We start from the raw sequence: 25175 nt of genomic DNA on the forward strand, positions 1-25175 counted from the left end.
TATAGATTAATTAAATATCAGCTGACTCCTTTGTACTGTATTTTAAATTTTAAAATAGTGTTGGTTAACTTAAACAGATGCTAAAACATCTGATTTCAACCTATCTTTTCCTTTATCATTTTATGTTTCTACAAGTAAAGTAGATTCTGAAGAGCCTAATTTTCTTTCATAATACTTACAATAGCCTTAGAGTTAAGGAAGTCATCTCGGTGCTCTGAGGGTTACCTTGGTGATGTCTATGAATTATCCACTAGTAGTTCAATTAATTCTGACTTATGTAATTTAGTGCTTACATTATTCTTAATTACATTTGTTTAAAAGGTCTTGAAGGCACTTGTATGAGCAAAGTGGTGTCCCATAGGCTTCATTGTTCTTATACATTTATAGAATTCTAATATGGTATTTTATCAGCCTCACTCTTTGTCCTGATAAGCTAATTTATATCTGGCAAAGAACAAGCTAAACAGATTTTCATGATGGATAGGATGTTAGGGGCGAAGGTTCACTCCAGTGCCCTGGAAAATCTAAAATCTTCAGGGATGTAGAGCAGTAGCCTCATCAGGTAATAAAAGGCTTGACATGCACACACTGCTTTATTTAAATTAAAATGCCTTTCCGTGAAAAAAAACTTGAAAGAAATAACTAGCAAAACAAAACAAAAAAGAAAAACTAGGATCTCAACTATTCTCCTTACACTATAGCCATAGCCACCATTCAGGAATACAAGCATATAGAGCTAGATAAAAAAGCTTTGGTCTTCACAAATCATAACCACGTTTGATCAGCACTGCATAGAGGGAAATGAATAAAGCAGACATGACGTATATTATCATGAAATTCAGAGTTCAGTGGGAAAGGCAAATAGAAAGTAAACCAAAAAATAATTGCAGTTGATAAGGTCTTTTAAAAATCTTGTACATTTCTCCGAGGGAAAATAGTAAAGGAAGTTTTTTCGGGAATAAAACCATTCCCTTTTATAAAGTGACATGTAAACTGAAGTTAATGGCAAGATGTGACTGGTGGATGGGAGGTGAAAGGGTTGTTGTGTGACTGTTTCGATGAAAAAAAAAAACAGCCTGAAACAGAAAATATAAACATAAACACAAACACACACACACACATATAAGGCAATGAGTACTCGCTTGTGAATAAGTGAAACAATGTACAGCACTCCTGGCCGGGTCCATACAAACCGTCCTCACGTGACCCCCACCCCCATTCTCTCCTGTGTCTAATCTCTGGTCTGATGCAGACTGTCCAGCTAAATGACCTCTGAGAGCTCAGGGCACAGCAGAGTCAGTGACAGAAGGAGAAGGCTGGACTCCAAACACAGGTAGGGAATGTATATGCATCAAAAATAGTTCACTGCTGGGTACTGTCTGCTGGAATTTGGGGCATTGCATTTTAGAGCAGTTGGAGTGGAAAGAGAGGTATTATTACCGGGCACCCACTACACTGTCAATATCAGGTGGCTTAGCCAGCTGGACCTGGATAGCGGGAAGTCACTGAAGTGTTTTTATGATCCAGTTTACGTTTTGAGAGCTATCACCCTGCTTGCTGGGTGGACAAGTGAATAGGTCAACAGTGCTGGGCAAGGGACCTAGAGGAGAGGGCAAGAGGAGGAGACAGGATGGCTCCGCCTGGGTGAGGGGAGGGGAGGAGTTAGAACTGACAACATACATTAATGTTCTGGGTCATTTCTAGGGAGTATTTCCTTTAAGCCACAAAAATAGCAATATGAGACAGCTTTGAAATTAGCTTCGAGCTAACAACTGTACTCATACTCTACCACATACCTATTTCAATTAAGTATCTTCAAGGACCCTCTCTTTATGTGGGCAGAGTAGCTCCCATTTGACACAACCTTTTTTAAAGTGAAGGTATCAGTATAGAATTTTAGCTACAGATAACTCATAATTCTAACCTTCTATTTCCCTCAAATTAGAAAGGTGTTTTGAGGTGTTTCAGATAAGGCTTCAATGTCAGCTATTAGTACCATAAAGAGGCCCCCATGAAGCCTGTGTCTCCCTAAGTACTTCATACAAATATTTATAAAATATTTATAAAATATTCGTAAAGGAACACTATAAATTATAAACTACTAGAAATGTCGCTATTATCACAAAAAGGTAAAATATTTCTAAATAAAATCCTTAAAAAGATACCAGGTAAAAACACAAAATTTTCAAAGGAAGATTAAAAAGTTACAATTTCATTTTTTTAGCTTGAGACCAATTTTAAAATGCTAGCAGTTTTCTCCACATATGGTAAAAAAAATCTTCCATTATGAAAAGAATCAGTCATTTATTGTTAAAGCAAGGTACCATACTTATTTGTAATCAATGTTACTTATCTGAATATTTGATTCTCTAGATCATGAGATTTCATAAAACTTGTCATTACAGCACTCTTGGAATTCATAATCTAATTCCAAATCAGTATTTACAGACGTGCAGAGGAAAAGCTGACTAAGTATTAGATTCAGCATGGGAACAGCATTTTGAATATAACCATCTCCGCCGCTCATCATCTTGGTTGCATTTTAAATACTTATTCGACTTTACAATTAAATTCTCATATTTACTCTTCTCTAAATGTCAGTAATTTAAGAAAGATCTCCCTCTAAAGCACACCAGACTTCCAAATACATTTTTTAAAATTCTGGTCTATTAAGCACATCTGTTTCCAGCTCTAAAAATTGCTAAATTTTCCAGCAGCCAGTTTTTAGCCAGGCATGTATTTGTTTGTAAGTTTCATGCACCTAAAAAAGAATTACACGGTATTCAAAAATTTTCATAGATGAAGAGCTACAGTGAAAGAAAAGGTCATTTACCAGAATTGTTGAGAAGTGGCATAAGAAAGGAGAATTCATGTGAAGGTCCAGAGGATGTATCATAATAACTTTTTCTGATTGTCAGTCAACTTATGGGAATTTAAAATATTTTACACTTTAATTACTGTACAATGACCTTTCTAAATGTACCGTAAGATTATTGTTCTCTTATAATCTATTATAAAACAATTAAACAAAGAATATATAAAAATTACATGCGACTAAGTATTTTTATTTATTGTCTAAAAAATTTTTTAAACATTCCATAATGTTTTATAAAAATAACTTAAATATACGTTTATGCCACATGACTTCCAAAGGCTCTATGAATATCATAAACCGCCTTTAGGAAGTGGAAAGAAACATTTTTTAAAAATAATCCCATATAAATAATTCAAACAATATTTTTTAAATCTCTGTTAAATTAACTTTCCATCATCTACAATAAAAACTCTTCCTTTCATTCATTGTCACTTTTCTTCAAAGTTCAAAGTTGTAGTTCCTCTAACTGAAACATACATTCAAAAGTTTAAATATTTAAACAAATTTTCCATAACAGTCTTGAAGTTTCCTTTGTTCCAAAAGCCCTATTATTATTATTATCATTATTATTATTATTATTTTTTTTTTGTGGTACGCGGGCCTCTCACTGTTGTGGCGTCTCCCGTTGCGGAGCACAGGCTCCGGACGCGCAGGCTCAGGATGCGCAGGCTCAGCGGCCATGGCTCACGGGCCCAGCCGCTCCGCGGCATGTGGGATCTTCCCGGACCGGGGCACGAACCCGTGTCCCCTGCATCGGCAGGCGGACTCTCAACCACTGCGCCACCAGGGAAGCCCCTAAAAGCCCTATCATTTTATCTAGTAGAAGGGTCACATATGTATTAATATATACTTCTGTATGGGTGTCAAAATATAGACCCAATTTACACTGTAAAATGCTATGTTGATTTTATTTTTTCTCGTCTATAAAGCTTTCTTAAGCAATTTAAAGTAGACATTTTCCAATTTGATACTCCAAAATATCATCTTTGAATAGAAAACATTAAACATTTTAAAATATACATATCGTTTTGTAAACCAACTGAAAACCATGACTGTTTTCAAAAACAGCTGCTTTCGAAATGTTAAATTGATGTTATCAAGTCTGCACTGCCCATTAGTGGCAAGAGATTGTAAATGCATGATTTTAATTAAATTGAAGACCAGTTCTATCTTAAATATTAGTTTTCTCAATCAAATTAAAACTCGTTATAAGACAAACACACCTACACTGTAAGCATAACACGGTTTTTGTGTTATGAGATATTGTTCCTGTAGAACATTAGTTTACTGTCAGTGCTCACACCCAGAGACCACATTCAGTTAGGTACCTGTGAATATACATATGATGAATCCATCACAAATGCATGTGTGTGTTCACGCATACACTACATACATGCCCACAGTGTAAGCTGGAAACAAAAACACTCTGACAGTATAACATGAACTTACAAAGCAGAAATAAACTTTATCTAGCTTGTTAGCTTTGTTTAAATTACCCCTCATTGAGAAATATTCCCAAACTAACCTTCTGTGGTTCTCACTGAAATTACCTTCTGTTAATAAATGATTTTTAGGCAGGAGATATTTGTTTAAGGGTATTAGGAAACTCTCTCCCTCTTTTCATTTACTGACTTTGTTTCTTGTATGTTTTCAATGTAGATGTCATTTTTCAATTCTAGCTATGGAATGGAGAGAATATAAGGTGAAAGGAGAGGGGAAGCAGCTCCCTTTGAGCAAAATACTCAACAGTTTCTTAAAGCTGAGGAACAGCTTCTTTTTTTTTTGGCCTGTGCTGTGGGCCATGCAGGATCTTAGTTGCCCGACCAGGGATCAAACCTGTGTCCCTGCAGTGTAAGCATGGAGTCTTAACCACTGGACTGCCAGGGAAGTTCCCCCCACCCCTTTTCTTGGAAAACATTCTTTTATTTTTATTTATTTAGTTTTTTGGCTGTGCCACGCGGCATGCAGGATCTCAGTTCTTCAACCAGGGATCCAGCCCGTGTCTCCTGCAATGGAAGCATAGAGTCTTAACCACTGGACCACCAGGGAAGTCCCTCCCTCTTTTCAAATCTCAGTGGTCCGCAGGGTTGACATAGTCGACTAGTTCTGAACCTCTGCATGATGATTACTATGCTCTATGAACATCAGGATGCCTGCATGTGACCCATAAATAAGGCAAGTGCTGGCAACTAAGGTTCTTGAATATTCCCTCATGGGATTTCTGCAAACTTGAGTCAATGACTCTACACTTTATCACTTGCTGGAAACAAAGCTGAAACAACATTCGTAAGGAATTTCATAAACAAAGAGGAATACTGCTTCCCACTTTTTAAACAACTGATGGAGGAGTGCTTTAGACTAAGGCATGATTACATAACTGATTTCGATATGCAGCTTCTTTCGACAGCTGTCAACACATGTACAGTTTGTATGTGTGTATATATATATGTATGTATATAGCACACAGATGAACTAAATGCTAACTCATTGGGGAGCATTTAGCTTGTCATTATTTTTGCTCAGTATTTTTCTTTGATTTGCTTTGCTCATTATTCTATCCCACATACTTACCTAGCATAGTGCTTTAGTACACAAAATACACACAATTAATATTATTTAAATAATGAATATTAATAAATCATGGAAAGTGTTCATGACAGCATTTTATTGATGAAAATGCAAAGGAAATGTATAAAGGCTAATGGCTGATCCTGAGTAACTATAATGCCAATGTGAAAAGAACCTAAATACACTTAAGATAAATTAATATTTTCAGAATGCTTTATAAAAGAGTAAGATAAAGCTGTTTATTATAGATGTTATGATATGATGGCATCTTAGGCTGTCCGTCCCCTCACATGTGCCTGGAATGGATAGCTAATTGTGTCATGTGGGTGATCATTAAAAATATGTGTTATTTAGAACAAGATTTCTTATGGCTTGAGTTTGACTGAGTCCACTATTAATATGTGAGTTCAAATATTCCTTTTATAGAGGGAATTCAATCTTTTAACCTCCTTTCCTCTTGTCTACTCAGTCTTCTGCCCACCAGGTTACACATTGAAACAGAGAAAACAGTCAGTTGCTTCCTTTCCATCACACGTCTCCCTACCTCTTTCAGACTTTTTGCCTTTGATTCTTTCAGTTCTTCATACTTCCATTTCCACACAGACAAAGCTGACTCCAGCCGTTCTATTTCTTTTTCCAAAGATAAGCGCATTCTAAATAGAGAATTAAAAGCAAAATAGACTTACAATTTTAAAATAATTTTAGGAATGCATTCAATTTTAGATTTTCCATTTTCCTAATTTTTTTATATTCGTATATGATCATTGTCATGACAGAAAACTTTTTTCAGCTTATTAAAAATATTGAATAAAAGTTGGTTTACAGTAGTTTAAACACATTTAATTCGGCTTTGCCAGTATTAAAATAATTGACTTTCTGCCTGCTGTCTCCTGAATTATTCATTCATTTCTTTCAATGCTTCTTATTCATATTGTTTCCTTACATGGGAGGATATATATATGTTTCTAATTTTAACGTGGTTTTTATCCAACTTCATATCGTGCCTGTATATGAATGAAGAATTCTTTGATATGACAGAGAACACCAAGGAGCCCACATAACCATTTAAGAAATCAGTCATTTATTGGAGATATAACAATACTTTTTAAATATCTGCAATTCTGTTTTAATAAAGCAGTTTCACTGGGATCTCTATTTCAATTATTTAAAATAATTGAAATTAATTTCTCTATTTGTAGAATAAGTGACAGAACTTGGATGAAGATCTTTAATCCTTTAATATCTCATCACTGATTTATTTTTTCCATGCCCACACATCTATTAGAGTGAGTCACTGAAAATAATTGTTTATTTCTGGTGGTAACTAGCATATATCCACCTTTGCAAATGGTCAGTCCTCATCTCTGTGGTAGATTATTGTTAAAAATACTCATTCTCTTTCCTCTCCTTCCATGGACAGAGTTGCTTTTCCCATCCCTGGATTCTAGGCTTTGACAGTGCGATATTATCTGATGTGACAGATTACAGAAATTTGAAAAGAATTTGTGTGATTAGGCTTCTTTTATCCCTCAGCCTTCACTGTGAAAAGAGTCTCCCCCTACCCCACGTGGAAACTGCTGTCCCCAAATAAATAAGTGAAGCAGATCTGAGCTCAACCTTACCAAGGAGCCAAGCCCAGCTGGTCCAGTGGAGGTCAGCTGACCTTGCATCCAGCCAGGCAAAATACTTTGTTGTCTTAAGCTACTGAATTATTATTATTATTTTATGCAGCAAAAGATAGCTGATACAGGAAATGATACTTAAAAGGGGATGCTGCAACAACAAAAATGAAAAATATGTAGACCTAATTTAGGGGTCATGTGGTGGACAGGGGCTGGAAAGAAAACATAACAAGCCAGAAAAATAGTGATACATGTTATTTAGTGGTGAAACACAAGATGAAATTGTCACTTGCTGTGCCTTGGACATAGAACATGTGCCTGACATTACCAATGGGATGCTATTGGGCACGATGTGGCCAAAGACTTAAAAAGTGTTTGTGTAACTGGGCTTACTCACTTACATTTTGGCCATGACTATGAGAAATACATACCTGTGCAGGCCCACTGCTCCCAGGGGAAGATAAGAGCCATGAATCACAGCTGAGTTTTCCCTGCAGAGCCCTGTCCAGATTAACCAACCTCCAGTGGCTCACAGACTCCAACTAAATAACTTCTGATTGTTACACGCCTCTAAGATTCTGTAGTTGTTAGTTACAGTCTTACTGTATTTATAATTAGCTAATACACACACACATCTATTTCAGTGATAACGCTGCTAGAAAGATCTTGGGACATATTCACAGAGCTAGAAGATGCGTCCAGAATCAAAATTGAATGCCATTTCCTTATTTATAAGAAATATGAATCTTCTAGGTAGCAATAGTGTGAAAAGAATTCAGAATAGAATTAGGCCATAGATATATTAGTTTAATCCAATCGATGCATAAGCAGCCCATTAAGGGGTTACATAATAATATTTGCATGAATCAAGCCATAAAATTGAAAGAGGATAATAAAAGAATTTGTTACCGCTTAACTTCACCTCAAAAGACTTAAGTTGCAAAAGACACCAGCACTATTTATAGGACTCTAATTTGGAATCCCTTATTAACACAGTACGTATATTACAATGAACAAAGAAAAAGGCTCAGTAGGTTCTTCAGAACACTCCTACGGATGTCCACAGGTCCAGATTAACAACCGCAGCCAAAAATTCTGATAGATAAGTAAATTTAGCCAGATGGTGACACCCCAGTTGCTTACCATGATACGATATTTGCTCTTAGTGACTGTGTTTGAGATTTTAAGAATAGGATTAAATATAGAAATTGGGAACAAATTGCCAAATAGTAACATTTTGTGTTAAATATAGAAAAAATACATAAAAACCATTGTATATTAAAATATGTTATGTATTTGGCATTCAGGTTTTAAAGTTTTGGATAAGATATTTTTGAATATTTAAAAGAAATTGAGTATTGACTTTAACCTGTAAATTTAAGTTGAAAAATATAATAAAATTGTATTGTTTGTGACTTCATTGAACTACTTAAGAATCACCATATTTATAATTTTAATTTATTAGAATTACATGAGTAGAACATGACAATGTTTTCATCAGTGAAAGACTATCTTAAATTAATAAAATAATTTTATTAAAGGATATTGATCAAATACATTTGTGTAATGAAGCATACACTGAGAACATTTTCTCAAAATTAATTTTGAGAATTATTTATAAATAGATTAATATAAAAATTATACTTGAAAATTTGAGAAAAGTCTACATTTTTAAATTTACAAATTCAAAATTATACATGTTGAGAAATCAGTGTCAGCTTTTAACATTACACTCTAATAAATCAAATGATAATGTTAGCAAAAAAGCTCATATTAACATAAAAATGATTTATAATTACTGTAGAGTAAATGTTGATCCTCGAAATTGTCATCAGAATTACTGTGGCAACTATGCCCTCAGGGGTTTTATAAGAAGTTCAAGAAGAACATTGCAAATTATATTAAACTTTTAGTTACATATAAGTATAGATATAGTCTAAAGATATAATTATATGTAGAATACATCTAGACCAAGTATTCAAGGCCAGTTCATGAAATAAAAATAATTTTGAAAAGCATATTAACATGAATAGTTAACCACTTGTATTCTTTATTTAAGGCAGATTAGTCACATTTAAAATATAGCATTATTTCTCTCTTTAAGTATGCATCTTAAATAAAATAACTGATATTTATTAGTTTAGTGAAAGAAAATTATGTATTTCATTCTGTAAAATGGTACAATTTAGAGAAGTGAGAGAACAGGCAATTCATAAAAATTTATTTAATAGCAGTGTGATGCTTGGGTGTTTTTCAGCATAGCTTTATACAAAAAATTGTGACTATTTGTTTCAAGCATTAGGACATAAGGACTGTGCACACTTAAATTTATGCAGCAGAGGGCACTCTTTAAATCCTTAATTTTCTGGCCTAATCAATTTATTCTCCATTTTAGAGAGATTTTCAAAATTGATTAATTATACTTACATTTATAATTGAAGTTTAAACTATCATCATATTGTTTGAACTACAAGAAGGCAAAAAAAAAAAAAAACCTAATTTACTCTAAAGGATATTGCATATTTTATGCACAGATTCTTTAAAAAAAATTACTAAGACAAAGCTCAGAAAAAATATAGTATTTTAATATGATGATATAAACTTTTAAAAATCAGATTGCTAAAATGTATAATATTTGCAGGATCTAAAAAGTAGTGTATGAACCAAAATGATTTTTATGAAAAGATATGATTATATTCCTATGCAATCTTTTGATACTTTGTTAATCATCCCATAATGATCCCATAATAAATGGGCATAAATTTTAAACATCTAGACAGGAAGATTAATCAAAATTTTTTTCAGAGATAAAAATTCCTAAACATTACTTTCTGGTAATAAATATTAATCATTTTTGAACTGTGTGAAATTTCATTGTAAAATATCTAGTCAGTATTTTCTTAGAGGTCTATTAATGTTAAATTTTTTTGCCAGACAAAAATAATTAATTTGTAATAACATCTAGATATCCATTTTTTCATTAGTCTAAAATTTAGAGTTAGTATTAAATGATGAATAACAAAATTTTTTACAAGTATACTTTAAATAAGCAACCTATTTATCATTTCATGATTTCACTATTTATAACTACATATTTCAGCAGTAACATCTTTCAATATCTTTCATTTTCATCACCTTTCAGCATTTTCAGCAAATAGCCAAAGCCATATATAGTTAATTTAATTAGAAAAGAGATGACTTTAAAGGATACTGTTAAGCTCAGAGACACCCAGGAGGACAAGAGACCAAGGCTTGGACAAGGCTATGCAGCCAGGAACAAGACCCGTCTCATGTCACAGAACCGGCCCAATGAAGACCCCACTGCCTGTTGCCTGTACACTCTCCTGATATCAATTATGTGTCCAACAAACAAATATACTCAAAATAGTTAATTTAAATAGAAGACATTAATAGCACAAAGAATCTCTGGGAGAGCCAGTGAAGCAAATTGGGAACCTGCAGTCAGAAATACCAAAGATAAAGCCATAGAAATCTTCCCATCAGCACTTTTTTGGGGCCACCATTTAGATACAGACATCACAGCATGACCTCAACATCCCCTCAACTCGAGTCATGGGATGATTTCACCAGAGATTTGAGGCTGCTGCTGCCTCTGAAAACAAGATGTAGCTACTGCCACTGCCTTCTCCCCTCACCAGGATGGATGCTGGTGTTCTCATCTCCTTGGAGGATTAATTTATGCTAAAACAACTAGGTGGCTACATTTAATAGCTGTTCCTATGTCAACCGTCTGCACCCTAGCTGCAAAGGAGACTGAGGTAGAGAGTTACTAGTGCTTTTATTGTCTACACAGAGAGACAGACTCTCTCATTAGGTACAGGACTGCCCAAACACAAACATACTTTAGAGTAAAAAAGAAATTGTAAAAATACACAAAAATTAACTTGAAATGGATTAAAGACCTTAATTTAAGACCTGAAATGTAAAACACCTGGAAGAAAACATAAGGGGAAAGCTCCTGAATATTAGTAATGGCAAAGATTATTTTGATTCTACATCAAAAGCACAGGCACCAAAAACGCAAAAATAAATAAGTGGGACTATAGCAAACTAGAAAGCTGCTGCACAGCAAAAGAAACAACTGACAAGATGAAAAGATAACCTATGGAATGGAGGAATTATTTGCACACCACACTGGGGTCAATATCCAAAATATATAAAAGGAACTCATACAACTCAGTAGCAAAAAAAAAAGAAAGATGAATGTACAGCATGATGACTATAGTGAACAACATGGTACTGTATACTTGACATTTGCTAAGAGAGTAGATCATAAGTGTTCTAACCACATGCAAAAATAATAACTATGTGAAGTGATGGGTGTGTTAATTAGCTTGATTATGGTAATCATTTCCAAGTATGTATATGCATCAAAACATCATGTTGTATACCTTAAATATATACAAATTTTATTTGTCAGTTATAAGCTTACTGTATAGCCCATTAGTAACAGTGAATAAATAAGTAAAGTAGATCTGACTTTCCATTCTTTAACAATATTACATTAAATAGTATTAACCAGACTTGCATGCAGTTTTTTCATTGTCTTGAGGAATATTCACAACCAGATACACAGATTTCTTTCTCATGCTAATCATTGGAGCATTTTCAGTTGGCTGTACTATCTCACCAAGACTTAAAATCTCATTTTATTGAGGAAAAAAACATAACACTTAATGAAGCAAAGAAAAATAATTGAAGCATACTGCTCTTCTTATATAGAAAACAAATTAAGGAAATAAAATTGAAAGGGCGATTAAAGCTCACATTGACAGAAAGCTAACATTTTGTAAGGGACGCAGGTGCCATCTGCAGTTTAACTTTAGAATTAATTCTAAAGGCTAAAAACAGCACATCAAAATATTTTACCTCACCATGTCTCTTACTTAAGACGTAATATTGCCAAAGTTCCTCTTCCTAAATGCTTAGGTACACCTAGCTCTGTACGAGGATCAGTCTTCCTGCCCTCATCTCAAATTTCCTACCTGGGAAGGTCGGCTTTTTTAAGAGATCAGAAATATACAAATTCTCAGTACATGAGCAGCTTCCAGATACTGGGTAATTATTCATCAAACTGAACAGTATGAATAATACAAATAATAGATAAACTTTAGTGTTTTAGATGAGGGGGTTCTAGTCAGTCAACGGTGGAAATGATTCCCTGAGTTCTCTAGGTTGATTCCTGTGCTCTAGTCAAGAGAAGTTTCCCACTAGCTGGGAACATAGAAAAAATTACATTCACATCTTCTCAACTCCAGCCACCCACTCACTGAGATTCCAGGAGGAAGGATTTAAAAGATTAGACAGATTTATAGTAAAAGTATATACTGTATCCTTGGGAAACATTCTCTTGTGATAGAAAAAAAGGCTTTGCCATGGCCTCATGTGGATTGCAGGCTAATGTGAATTCATGGACATATCACACCCGTGGGACTGCTTCTTAAAGAGGAGAGTGAGGAAGCAAAATGGAATCAAAGGCCCCGTTTCCCCCTTATTCTTCAGCCTGTCTTTTGTTTATATGCTGAATTTGCTGAGAACTGGGGGACTTACTTAATACTGTGGGGATTGTTCATTTATTCCAAGGAAGTCAGATATATATGTACATGTACATGTGTACAAGTGAGAGTGTAAAGACACACATGTGTATCATTAAAACTGGTACTTTGGGGAGTTTACATGCAGGAAACAGCATTTTCACATTGCTCCTATTATGTTATGTAGGTGAAGTAGCATTGTGAGTGGGTTGGAGAGAAGTCTATAACCACTAAAAAGTTAAATCCTTCAAGAAATGAAGCCCAGAGGTTAGAACTTGACTGAGACCTGTAGTTCCAGAGAAAATTAATTGTTAATATGGGTGCAGGCGTTCAATTTTATTCTCTTTTCTACTAAGGTCGATTGCCTCTGTTAGGAATTTACAATTGATGGTAGAATAATAAATATTTATTCTCTACACAGATACTTGTATTATCACATCTGTGCATGTGGTGAGGTATAGGCAAAGAATCTGAAAAAGGGAATTAGTGGTAGGAATAAATTTCAGAGGACTTGTGGCTGACAGAAAAGGATTGGCAGATAAAGAGCTTGTAGTACTGGTGAGAGGTTTGCGTGCATACTTATCACTGTTTCAATCCATGTAAACCAGGGAAATTAAAACCATTATATAATATATAATTATATTCATACTTAGTGATAATATACATCACTCCCAGTTTTTTTTTTTTATTCTGCCCATTCAGAGTCTTATAACTAAAGAGATGGAAAAATAATTATTTTCAGATTTGGGGAACACATTTTAAAGTACATCAAATATTCCACTTATTAGTTTCTAGGGTGATCATGAGGGAACAACAACAAAAAAACCCATATTGAGTAATTCATATTAGTGGCCACTTTCCCAGACATTGTGTTTGATCCTCATAAGAATCCAGTGAAGAGGGAAGAAGTGATGCTATGTGACTTTTAAAGCCAGGTCATTAAAATACCATTTATTTCTCTCTGTGCTTGACAGATGTTCACTTTCAACCAAGCCATTATGCCGTGTGTTAGCCAAGTGGCCACACAGATAGGCTATATACAGATGTTCCAACTGAGATCCCAGATGAGAAAAAAGATCAGCTGGCAGATGTGGGAGTAAGTGAGATTTCAGATAATTCTACACTGCCCCCCGCACCTAAAGTCACCCTCGGCCCTGGAGCCATCCCAGCTGAGGTCACATGTAGCAACAGATGAGCTGTCCATAGAAATCCATGCTCAAGATTCATGAACAGAATACGTGGTGATTGTTGTCTCAATAATAATCATCATTTGCGAACTTGTTATAAAACAATAGATCATTGGAACACAGGTATCACTGTCCATATTTTTACAAAGTTGACAATAGCACACCCTTTACTAACCCAATATCGTATAGCTAGAGTATGTCAGAAGCAAGATGAATGTCCAGGTGATTTAATCAAGTCTAGTTCTCCTTCCTCTCTACTATAAATGGTCAATGAATAAAGCATCTTTTTCTGTAATCAGTCCCTTACAAAACTGTGAGTTTTCCCTTATGAATATTAACATATCTATTCATTTTTACTGACTCACTGAAATCTATGAATGCTGTAAAAGTTAGATAATACACAGGTTATTTTAATCATAAACATTAATAATTCAAATATAATGAGGGTGATCTACCAGAGAAGATGAGAACAAGGTTATGATAAAAAATGATAAAAATGAACCTGTTATAACTTATTTTTCAAAATTCAAAAAATGAATATAAAATTCAAACTCATTTTTCAAATATTAGTACTTAATGACTAGTCATAGGTAAAATACATTAGCAGATGACTAGTTTAAGAGACTTAACAATTTTAAGAAGTTTGAAAAACAGACTTGGTTAAGGAAGACAATAATTAGTACTTACTCTCTTTCTTTCCATAAGATTTTTTGGAACTCATCCAAATTCACCTGCAAAGCTGAAATTTCAGGAACTCCATTCTCCAGAGGCAGATTTATTGCCTGCAGTCTTAATCCAGGTCTCACTGTACGGTTTTCAGAACCACCATTCTTGAATAAATCAGGACAATCTAGATTGAGTTTCACCTCTTCATTTAATTTTAATGGGTCAATAATCAAACCTTCTTCCTGAAAGAAAAAAAAATACAAAACAATTATTATTGTTGAATTTTAAAATCCAATGTAGAAAAATCATGAAGAAAACATTTTTGAAAGGAAATAAAATGTTACGATTCAGCATCAAATTCATATTTTCATTTATTTATCATTCTCTAATAGTGTTATATGGACAAACTTTAACTTATGTATTTTTAGGCTTTTTTTTCCTTTCAATGTTCTACCATATTCTAATAAAATAAATTTCCCTGTGGTCTCTTAAAATTTTCCATTTACAGTGGAATATGTTATATCTAACATACACTCCATACATCATGAAAAGCTTAATATTTTAGACGGAATTATAGAAAAGCAAGATATTAATTGATTTTATGATTTTAGAGATGGAATTAAATAGAAAGGGGTAATAATATAAAGGGTAAATAATACAAACTATTTAAAGAGATAACATGAATTCCTAAAGTTTCCCAAAGTATGTTCCATGAGTTGTTAATAATATTTGTCAGATTTAAAAATATATATGGGGGGTGGTTCATCAACAGATAAGTGTATGCATGGCTAGATTAAAGTTTACAAACTTTTGTTATGTGCAGAATGCTCAGAAATTTCAAGATTACAAATATACCAAGAAATTCCAAAAGTGGGTAGTGTGAAGTATTCCCTAAAGGTATTTCCCTATGGTACCCATTTTACAGGAATTAATTGTGAGGCCAGAGTCCCAAACCTTGGGAAATGTTTTAAACTACTGCATGGATAATTTAAGAGTCGCTTATTAGGGTAAATGGAGAGAAATCTCTCTAAATATCTTCTTTTAACATAAAAAAATGCTGGGGTTTTTCTTTGGCTAAAAATACTAGTAATATCAGTAATATGGACTGAATCGTGTCTTCCCTAAAACCCATATGTTGAAGTCTGCACCCCCCAACCCCCAGTACCTCAGAATGTGTCTATATTTGGAGACAGGGTCTTTAAAAAGGCAATTAAGTTAAAATGAGGGTCATCAGGGTGGGCCTAGTGATGGTATCCTTATAAGAAGAGGAGATGCAAACTCATATATATATAGGATGGATAAACAACAAGGTCCTACTGTACAGCACAGGGAACTATATTCAATATCCTGTAATAGAAAATAATATGAAAAACAATATATTTATATGTATAACTGAATCACTTTGCAATACAGTAGAAATTAACACAACATTGTAAATCAACTATACCTCAATAAAATAAATTTAAAAAAAAAAAAAGAAGAGGAAATTTGGACACAGACACACACAGAGAAAAGGTGATGTGAAGACACAGGGAGAAGACCGCCATCTATAAGCCAAGGAGGAAGGCTTCAGCAGAAACCAGCTCTGCTGACACCTAGATCTCAGACTTGTAGCCTCCAGAACGGTGAGAAAATAAATTTCTGTCGCTAAAGCCACTCAGTCTGGGGTACTTAGTTCTGGCAGCCTAAACAAACAAATACAGTCACCACTGGTTTTGCTATTTTCTCTTCCCTCCCCATTACTATATACAGCATTCAAATATGCACATAACCTCTAGATTCTTCTGGATTTTTTTCTGACCTTACTATTTATGTTCTCCTTGGTAGGATATTCTCTCTTTGCCAAGCACTCTCTGATGGACTCACACGTTTTGGAACCAATTTGAAAGGGGTCTCTCTGTGCATAGGACACTTCTATGAAACTAGGAAGCTTCCGGTCCTGGGTGACTCTAGCTTCCAAGGCCTCTTTTTGATGTGACAAACTTTGCTTTTTTTTCAAGGCACTCAATTCCTTCATGGTCATCTCTAATTTTATTCTGAGTTGTCTTCCTTCCTCCCTGGCGCTGTTCCTTTCAGCTCGAACTTTACTCCACTTTTCTCTCCAGTTGGCCGTGCAGTCTGACCACCATCGCATGGTCTTCTCCATCTGAGCAGCTCTGGCCTTGACCTCCTCCAGTTCCCGCAGGCGAAGTTCTTCACAAATGCCCCAGTCGTTGATGTTGCAGGAATGAGCATGGGAGTTGTGAGCGGCATGAGATTGCAGCGCATGAAGGGGCAAACAGGAGCTACAGGTGTCCCTGCGGGATGAGGCAGGTGCCCCCAGGTCACACGGTGGTTTAACTGATGACTGCTGCATCTGGAAGATTTGTGTTTCTTCAATTAACCGATGAATGGAATCTAAATTCATATTTATCTTTTCAGGCCTAAAAAAAGACAGAGAACATAATTGCATTTGAATTTCCTCTGCAATTATAAGAGTAAGACCGACATTTAAAACAGAAAGTGATAAAAACGATGCATCTTCTCAACATTGTATATTTTTCTTCCCACTGTAAAAATAGAGAAGATTTTATGCATTTGTAATTATCTCAAAGAAACAGAAATCATTCACATTTAATTTTGCCAAACGAATACAAATAAATATATAAAGATGCAACTGGGGATAGCACAGGATGTGATTTTAACAAATCCAATTCTTTTCACGTAATATTTATTGTAACACATATTGTCCATTAACTGCTCAATGGTCCCCTTTTCCCCTGTTAACTAAAGCACAATTTGTTCAGGTGGAAGGCAGAAGCTGCTGATCTCTGGAAGGATAAGCTCCTATTCCAGTCCCAGGGGCTAAATCTTGAGTGGTCTAAATCTTCCATGACAATCCCCATTTAATTCACCATTCACTGGTTTTAAAGCAGCATATGACCTGGTTCTGGCTGATGAGATGTGAGGGGAAGTCTGCTAGAAAAGTTTCCCATCTAGAAAAATGTGAAAACATCAAAATGAGAAACCTTTTTCCTCTGCTTTCTTCCTGCTTGAACAAAGACACGATTCTGGAAGAAGGTAAGTGTAACAGCCATCCTGTAACATTAAAAATGGTGCAACAGATGGATGAAAAGAGCCTGATGTAACAATGGAGCTGCAGCATGAAACAAAGAATCCATACCTCTGGTTTCCTTGCTATGTGAGAATGATTAGCTATATTTATTTAAGCTATGATTGTTGAGTTTTCTGTTACTTGGAGTCAAAATGACATCTAACTGATACATGAATTAATTTCCTACTATGGTTAATATTATGATAAATTCAAAAAATAAAATATGAATAAGACATGGTCTTTATCCTTAAAGATTTTATAGTCCAGTAGATGAGACAAGCACATAAAATTTAAAATACATAATATGCCTATAAAAATATATTTATTTAATCAAATATTTTTAGCATTGTATTATGTGTCAAATCAATGTTAGCTTCCTAGGATATGTACATGGTACTCTGGGGAGAACTGCTAAAGAAGTGATGAGATGTTTCCTAGAAATTAAGAGGCTTCATAGACAACACTGAACAAAGTCTCAGTAATTTCAAAGCTTTAAGAATGAATTAAAAACCGCTTTCCATATAAGTAGCAAAGACAAATTAATTGGTAAATGCAAACCTTTGTTATCAGTGTGTACACCCATTACTTTATTCAATATAGCAACATAACCACATTGAGGATTTAGCAAGTGGAACATTTTCTTTAAAATAAATGCTCAAATCATGCAGGTTAATCTAAAATTAATAAAGTTCTGGGCTTCCCTGGTGGCACAGTGGTTGAGAGTCCGCCTTCCGATGCAGGGGACACGGGTTCGTGCCCTGGTCCGGGAGGATCCCACATGCCGTGGAGCAGCTGGGCCCGTGAGCCATGGCCACTGAGCCTGTGCGTTCGGAGCCTGTGCTCCGCACGGGAGAGGCCACAACAGTGAGAGGCCCACGTACCGCAAAAAAAAAATAATAATAAAATAAAATAAAATTAATAAAGTTCTGTGGTTGTATAAGATTAGCCATTTTTATTATCAAAGAAGATTTTCTGGTGTAAATAAGCTTAGATAACATTTTGTATTCAGGACATTAACTACTCCCTTTTTTTCATTTCCTCTTATATAGTTACAGATCATAAACTGTCTTTTTATGAACCATCTATTTAATCAACTGAAGGGGTTTCATGATACCAATTAAGTTACAAAATAAACTTCTATTCACTGAAAACAAGGCTATATAATATTAAATGCATATCACTTGCAGTTGTAGAAAAAAACATATTTTAATAAGTGTTCTGTAGAGATGCCAAACCAATTCACTCCTTATTATAATAATATAGATTTGTGGTTGTAATTATTTTTGTTAGCATTAGTATATGCCCAATCATATTTGAATTAGTGCTGACTTGGAGCAACTGTTCTTTTCATTTACCGTAACTCAGAGAGCAATGATAATATAACTGACCAAACTTCTTGGACCATTAGTAAACCAAGACCAATATGAAAAAAAAAAAGAACAAAAGGAACTCTTAATTAGAAGCATACCAAGTATTATATGTATATATTTTTATATTTATATATATTTCACTATTTAATGAAATATTTCTTTTGGTAGAAATTCCAAAATGAAGACAGAAAATATATTTCAGCATATTAAAATTAAATTTAACCTTGCCATTTTTCAAAATAAATCAGTACCATAAAATTGTAATGTCTTTTAAAATGTCTAACTTTTATTTCACTAGTGTTTTGAAGACTCTATAATTAGACTCTGGTACATTGAGATCTTGCCTACCAATTAACTATGTATTTTTTCACATCTGACTAAACAAAATTGAGTTGGGCTTAATTATTTAGTCCTTGAATTTCAAAGGTATTTCCTGTTCTAAAGTGTTTCTCAAACAAGTGTAATGGGGATATTTAATCCTCATGTGTATTTATTAAAGCATTCATTTTCTCTATACATATGTACCTAATCTTCACGTTTTGTTTCAGATGACTATGAAAGTATTTTTCAGTGGTTGTAGCACAAAGCCTTTGATATATAGGAAAATATTTTAATGCTATTGACTCTGGTTTCTTATATTAATTTTTGGATTGTTTTTACCACAAAAAAAAAGGAGTGGGGAGCACAAAGAAACTCTTGGAGGTGATGGACATGTTTATTATCTTGAGCATGGTGATGGTTTCATGGGTGCACACATATGTCCAAGCTCATCAAATTGTATATATTAAATACATGCAGTATTTTATACCAATTACACCTCAATAAAGCTGTTTTTAAAAAGTTCATACAACCAGGCTACCATAATTACTGCAAGTAATTTTGAATGTAGTATATAGCCATATTAATAAAATTTGATGGGTCTACAATATGTAGACTATATTACTAAATGTATTATTTCTTGCCAAAGAGGAGCTTAATGTGTGAGACATTGGGCTCCAGAGTCTATTGGTCCAAGTTCTGACTCTGCCACTTTCTAGGTAGCTGAAAGTAGACAAACCACATAAATTGCCTTTGACTCATATCCTTATTTGTGAAGGAAAACAGAATCATCATGTACCTCACTGAGTTCTTGCGACCATTAAGTGGGAAAATGCCTACAGATTGGCTAGCCAATTCTTCTCAGTGCTATACAAGTCACTAGTATGTCACCTTGGACTATTGTACTATTTAATTTTTTTCAGTATCATTCCTCTCTTTTGAAAGAGAAATGCTGTGCTTAAAAAATAGGGATAGCAACAGATAAATGTGATTTCGAAAAAAGAAACCTCTGAATTTCATGTAATAAGGGTACAATCTCAATTTTTATATCATATTAATATTATTCAGTACTATTATTATCTCCATCCCAGATATGAAGAAACTAGGGCTTAGGGTTCTAATGTAGCCAGCCCAAGTCAGACACTAAGAAGGAGTCAACCCACAGAAAACAAATTTATGGTTACCAAAGGGGAAAGGGAGGTGGGGGAGGGATATTAGGAGTATGGGATTAACAGATACAAACTGCTATACATAACACAGATAAGCAACAAAGATTTACTGTATAAAATACCTTATGATAACTTATAATGGAAAATAATCTGAAAAAAATTATATATATAACTGAATACTTTTCTGTATATCTAGAACTAACTCAATATTGTAAATCAACTATACTTTATTAAGAAAAAAATTTTAAAAATAAAAGAAAGGATAAAGAAAAAAGAAGGGGTCAATCCAGTTTGGGAATTGAGGAAATTTGAACCCAGGGCCAATGCCTCTCCATATCAAAACTCTCCAGCTTCAAAATACCTATTTCCACTGTAGTGAGATCACCTTTTAGATTATTTCATAAATACATTTGACAGAGTCTCATGCTGGATATTTTTACGTTCAGATATCTCCCATTAAATCAAACTACAAGTAGTCAACTGATCCTGACATTGCGTTTTGAGTCAATTCAGTCTCCTCCTCATTGCTTAGAGGACCTGCAAGGTCTAGGCTTGTCCATCCCTCCATGCTTCCGCCACCCTGGTGTGTCTGTACCTTGTAAAACCTCACCTCAGTGATCTCCTTTGTGCAATCTGATTGCTATGCAGGTGCACTCTCCCCTCTCTCCACACACCCAGCTCCTCCTGGCTTCCCATCCTTCAGGTAGCAGCTGCTAGGACCTATGCTTTACTCTCCTCCATCCCCTGGAGGCCCTACATCTGAGGCCCTCCCTCTGGCCTCCTCTGGATAGTGAACAAAATAGACATGGCTTCTGCCGTCCTGAGACCTTGCTAACTACCAATAGCAATAAATCAAGCTAACACAAATTTTAACTGTCTTTGAAAGAAATAACCAGTGTGTTGTGATTTAACACATACCTATATACTGAGAGAAGTCTCTCTGAAGTGAAGGTATGTGTCTTAACACATACCTATATACTGAGAGAAGTCTCTCTGAAGTGTTATCAGAAGCATGAGGTGGACCAGAAATAAAAGCATTTTTGGCATAAGTTACAATATCAGGGCAGAACAAAATAGGGTCCAAAGGGATTTTTGTTTTATTGTTTATATGTATTGCTTTCCATTAACCTATAGGAAATGAATTTTATATGAAACCCTTCTTAGTTTTTTTTCTAAGACACACAGGACCTCTAATGCATATGCAATAATGTTAATAAAAGCCATAGCAAGGAGAAAATAGATTAATACAGATATAAAACATAATGCTAAGGAATAATTACTATAGATATGACACCATACACTGTGATAGAAAGAGAAAAAGAAGGATCAGTTTTTAATATTCAGGAAAGTAAAACATCATATTGTATTTTAAAATGTGGCCTGTCAAACATGCACAAGTGATTAGTATAAAAACACATGCATTTTGTATGGGTCAATGCAGAAAAATACAATATATTTTAGGAATGTTTTGCAAGAGAACACTAAATATTAAACGTGAAGACTGCAGCTGTGATAGTAAGTGAAATAATTACAATGAATGGCCATATGACATCACATCGATATAGGTCAAGCTTTGCCCACAGTATTTTAAAAATATTATATTTTAAAAATCCATACATGGTGGCAAATTATACAGACAGTTATAGTCTACATTTGCTGATGTGAATGTGAGATTCTGGAATCATGTAGAGGCAGGAAATACTTGCACAAAAAAGGCAACTAAACAATATAAAACTTGTGCAAGTTGCCATTTACTTAAAGTTTAGATACTTTATTTTCTAAAAGTATAAAATAAGCACAAATGCAAACGTTTTGTCAATAAAACGTGTATATTTATGTTTTCCAAGAGTCATTATTGAATTTAAATTGCATTATCTGATCAGATAGAAATTATCTTTATTTTAAAGAACTGGAATTCATGTGATAAGCCCTGGCTTTTTTTAACCGACTCTTCATTGCTTCCTATCTTTTTAACTTCTTACTATTACCTAGAATTATTGAAGCCATGTATCACTGTTTTAAATTAATGCGATGTCTTTTCTTTAGTCTAGGTTTCCAGGAAAATTATTTGGGAAAAATAATGTTCCTTAGATAATGCTTAATAATAAAAAATTAACCTCATTTCTTATAAAATAAACTATTTCAGAATTAAACTATTTCAGAATAATCTCTCCACATAGCATCTTGATGTTATCGCTACATTTCCAGACAATAGCAATGTTTTCTATGCTTTTAGAGGCTAAGAAACGAATTGCTACATTAAAATAATAACCTTTTGGGCTTCCCTGGTGGTGCAGTGGTTGAGAGTCCGCCTGCCGGTGCAGGGGACGCGGGTTCGTGCCCCGGTCCGGGAGGATCCCGCGTGCCGCGGAGCGGCTGGGCCCGTGGGCCATGGCCGCTGGCCTGCGCGTCCGGAACCTGTGCTCCGTGGCGGGGGAGGCCACGGCAGTGAGAGGCCCGCGTACCGCAAAAATAATAATAATAATAATAATAATAATAATAACCTTTTAGGTCATAGGTAAAAGTGATCAGTCTTACTTCTTCAAGAACATGAACGAAGGAGTAAAGAAAGATCCAAAATCCACAATCCATGTTATAAAGCACCAATGTATCATTTGTAATGAGCCTTGGAAAAATAAAATTTCTGTTTTTTGGCAGGCTGATCACCTTGAAGCTTTTATAGTGCTTTGCCTGCCAAGCACAAACTTAGGTTCAGATAATTTAGAATTTCTTGGAGGATATAACATAATTTAACTATTCTTGTGTGGTACTTGGGGTGTCAATCAGGTTCAAGAAAGTTCTGTTTTAAAATATTCCTGACATGTTTCACCAGTGAACAGATCTTACGACAGAAAGATAGTTCGTCTAAGATTTGCGTTTACAGCTTAAGTATATTTCTTCTAACAGTACATATAAAATCTGTGCTACTTACTACAGATTTGTATGGGAGCCTGACACTTGTTGAATTCCTTAGCATTTTTTAATATTTATGTTAATTTCAAGGTTTCAGTGAAGAAAACCACAAACTGTCCCAATTTTCTCATGCAATCTAATCCAACTTAATCTTGCCAAAATATCCATTGAGACCTTAAGCCAAAAGTTGACGTTAGTATTAGCTGTGGTAGAACTATAAAGCCCAGTCGAATCTTATTTTCATGTAAGAATAATCTTGCTACAATTTCCAGGTGGCTAACAGTCAGGGTGCACATTTTATTAGAAAGAACAGCAAAAACATTGTCATGTCAAAGATCCTACCACTTTCCAAAGCTGGGCAGGTGGCCCTGAAGCTGGAATTTACGTTGCTGTGCTTACACCATTTTGTGTAATTTCACAGAGATTAAATAATGTAGAGGACAATAAAACTGTGTCCATAAATATTAGAAAATTAAAATCCAGAAGAGCACACAGCCAACAACTCAAAATTATAATTATTAAGTCATAATGTGAGACGAATGACCCTATGAAATAACTCCTATCACAGTTTCACGACAAACCACGTGGTGCTGAGAGGACCTATGCTTTCCATTCTTTTTTCTGTTTGTTCTTTATTGAAAAGGTATTCATTTGTTAACATTATAAATTTTCTTTAATATTGAATTCATCAACATTTTCCAATATGTATGTCCATTTTAGGATTGCAGTGAACAAAACCACAAACCATCCCAATTTTTCTATGCATTTCCTAAGCAAAATGCCTAAGCCATCCACCCCATTCACACGTGCTCTTAAAGAATGTGTGCAGCTAAGTCAGAAATTCTTCATAGATCTGGTTACATTTTGTCCTGAACGAGAGAAAGTTCTTTTCATGTCGGTATGTTTCAGTAATGTTTTCTCACACCCATTTGATGGAATGTGCATGTAGCTGCCAAGCTATCCTACGTCAGCTGACTGGCAAGTTTTCACAGGCTTAATAATGAAGTTTGGAGAATATAACCCAAATGACTGTCATATTTACTTTTGAAATGCAGTTATAAAAGATTTTAATAAAAATATTTATTCTTAAAGTCTGTTCAATTTTCCTGACAGTACATTCTTTACATTAATAATACAAATTGACTGAAATGTATTCCACATCAAAAAGCTAAGAGAAAAAAAATTGATATCAGAAGTAGAAACGTTCTAATGTATTTAGATATTTGTGAACTATACCTATGAATAATATTTCCAAATACTTGGGTTCACTCACCCTACTTCTTACTAAAGCAAAGCAACATTCACATAAAGGCATGTATGATATTGTTTGTGAAGCTTTACTTCTTACGCATGATCTGGAATTTAATTATCAGTGTAAAGAGCTTAAAATTGGTGGCAGAGGTAAAAATTCACCCTTTTGAATGATCAGATCAAAGAAAAAGTCTTTAAAAAGCCCAGCTACCCCAAATCACAAGAGTATTGGTTCATCATATGCTATAGAGAGCATACAGAAAAGATGAGGCAAGACAGGTTTTATTCCGGACAAGAGAAAGACCAGATTTAAGGAACCAACACCCCCCAGAGTTCAAGAGGTAACTTGGCAGCCCTTGGGTTTGCAGCTACTCTTTGTAAGAGCTAATGAGGGCCTCATACCCAAAATATTTGCCACAGTAATCTTCAGAAGTTTCAAAATTACTACCCCCCAACAAGAAGTTGTGTAAGACTTTCATCTTTGCCTTGATGGTCAAGTAAAGCAACATTTTAAATACAGAAGTTAGTATTTATTTATTCAGTATAATCATTAGACAGTGTCATGATAAAACGCATTTAAGTTGAGC

At 34.6% G+C, this 25175-nt stretch overlaps 1 protein-coding gene across 1 annotated transcript in view; it reads right to left on the bottom strand.

The window, feature by feature from the left end:
* Positions 1-25175, bottom strand: part of CCDC102B (coiled-coil domain containing 102B) — a gene marked incomplete at both ends in the record, with an annotated part of 224691 nt that overhangs the window by 162915 nt on the left and 36601 nt on the right. Inside the window, 3 exon segments of the mRNA XM_082852681.1 lie at positions 5988-6096; positions 14495-14715; positions 16275-16896. Coding sequence (XP_082708807.1) covers positions 5988-6096; positions 14495-14715; positions 16275-16896 — 952 coding nt within the window.

The sequence above is a fragment of the Leucopleurus acutus genome (assembly GCF_964270905.1).
Source record: "Leucopleurus acutus genome assembly, chromosome: 13".
Classification (NCBI taxonomy): Eukaryota; Metazoa; Chordata; class Mammalia; order Artiodactyla; family Delphinidae; genus Leucopleurus; species Leucopleurus acutus.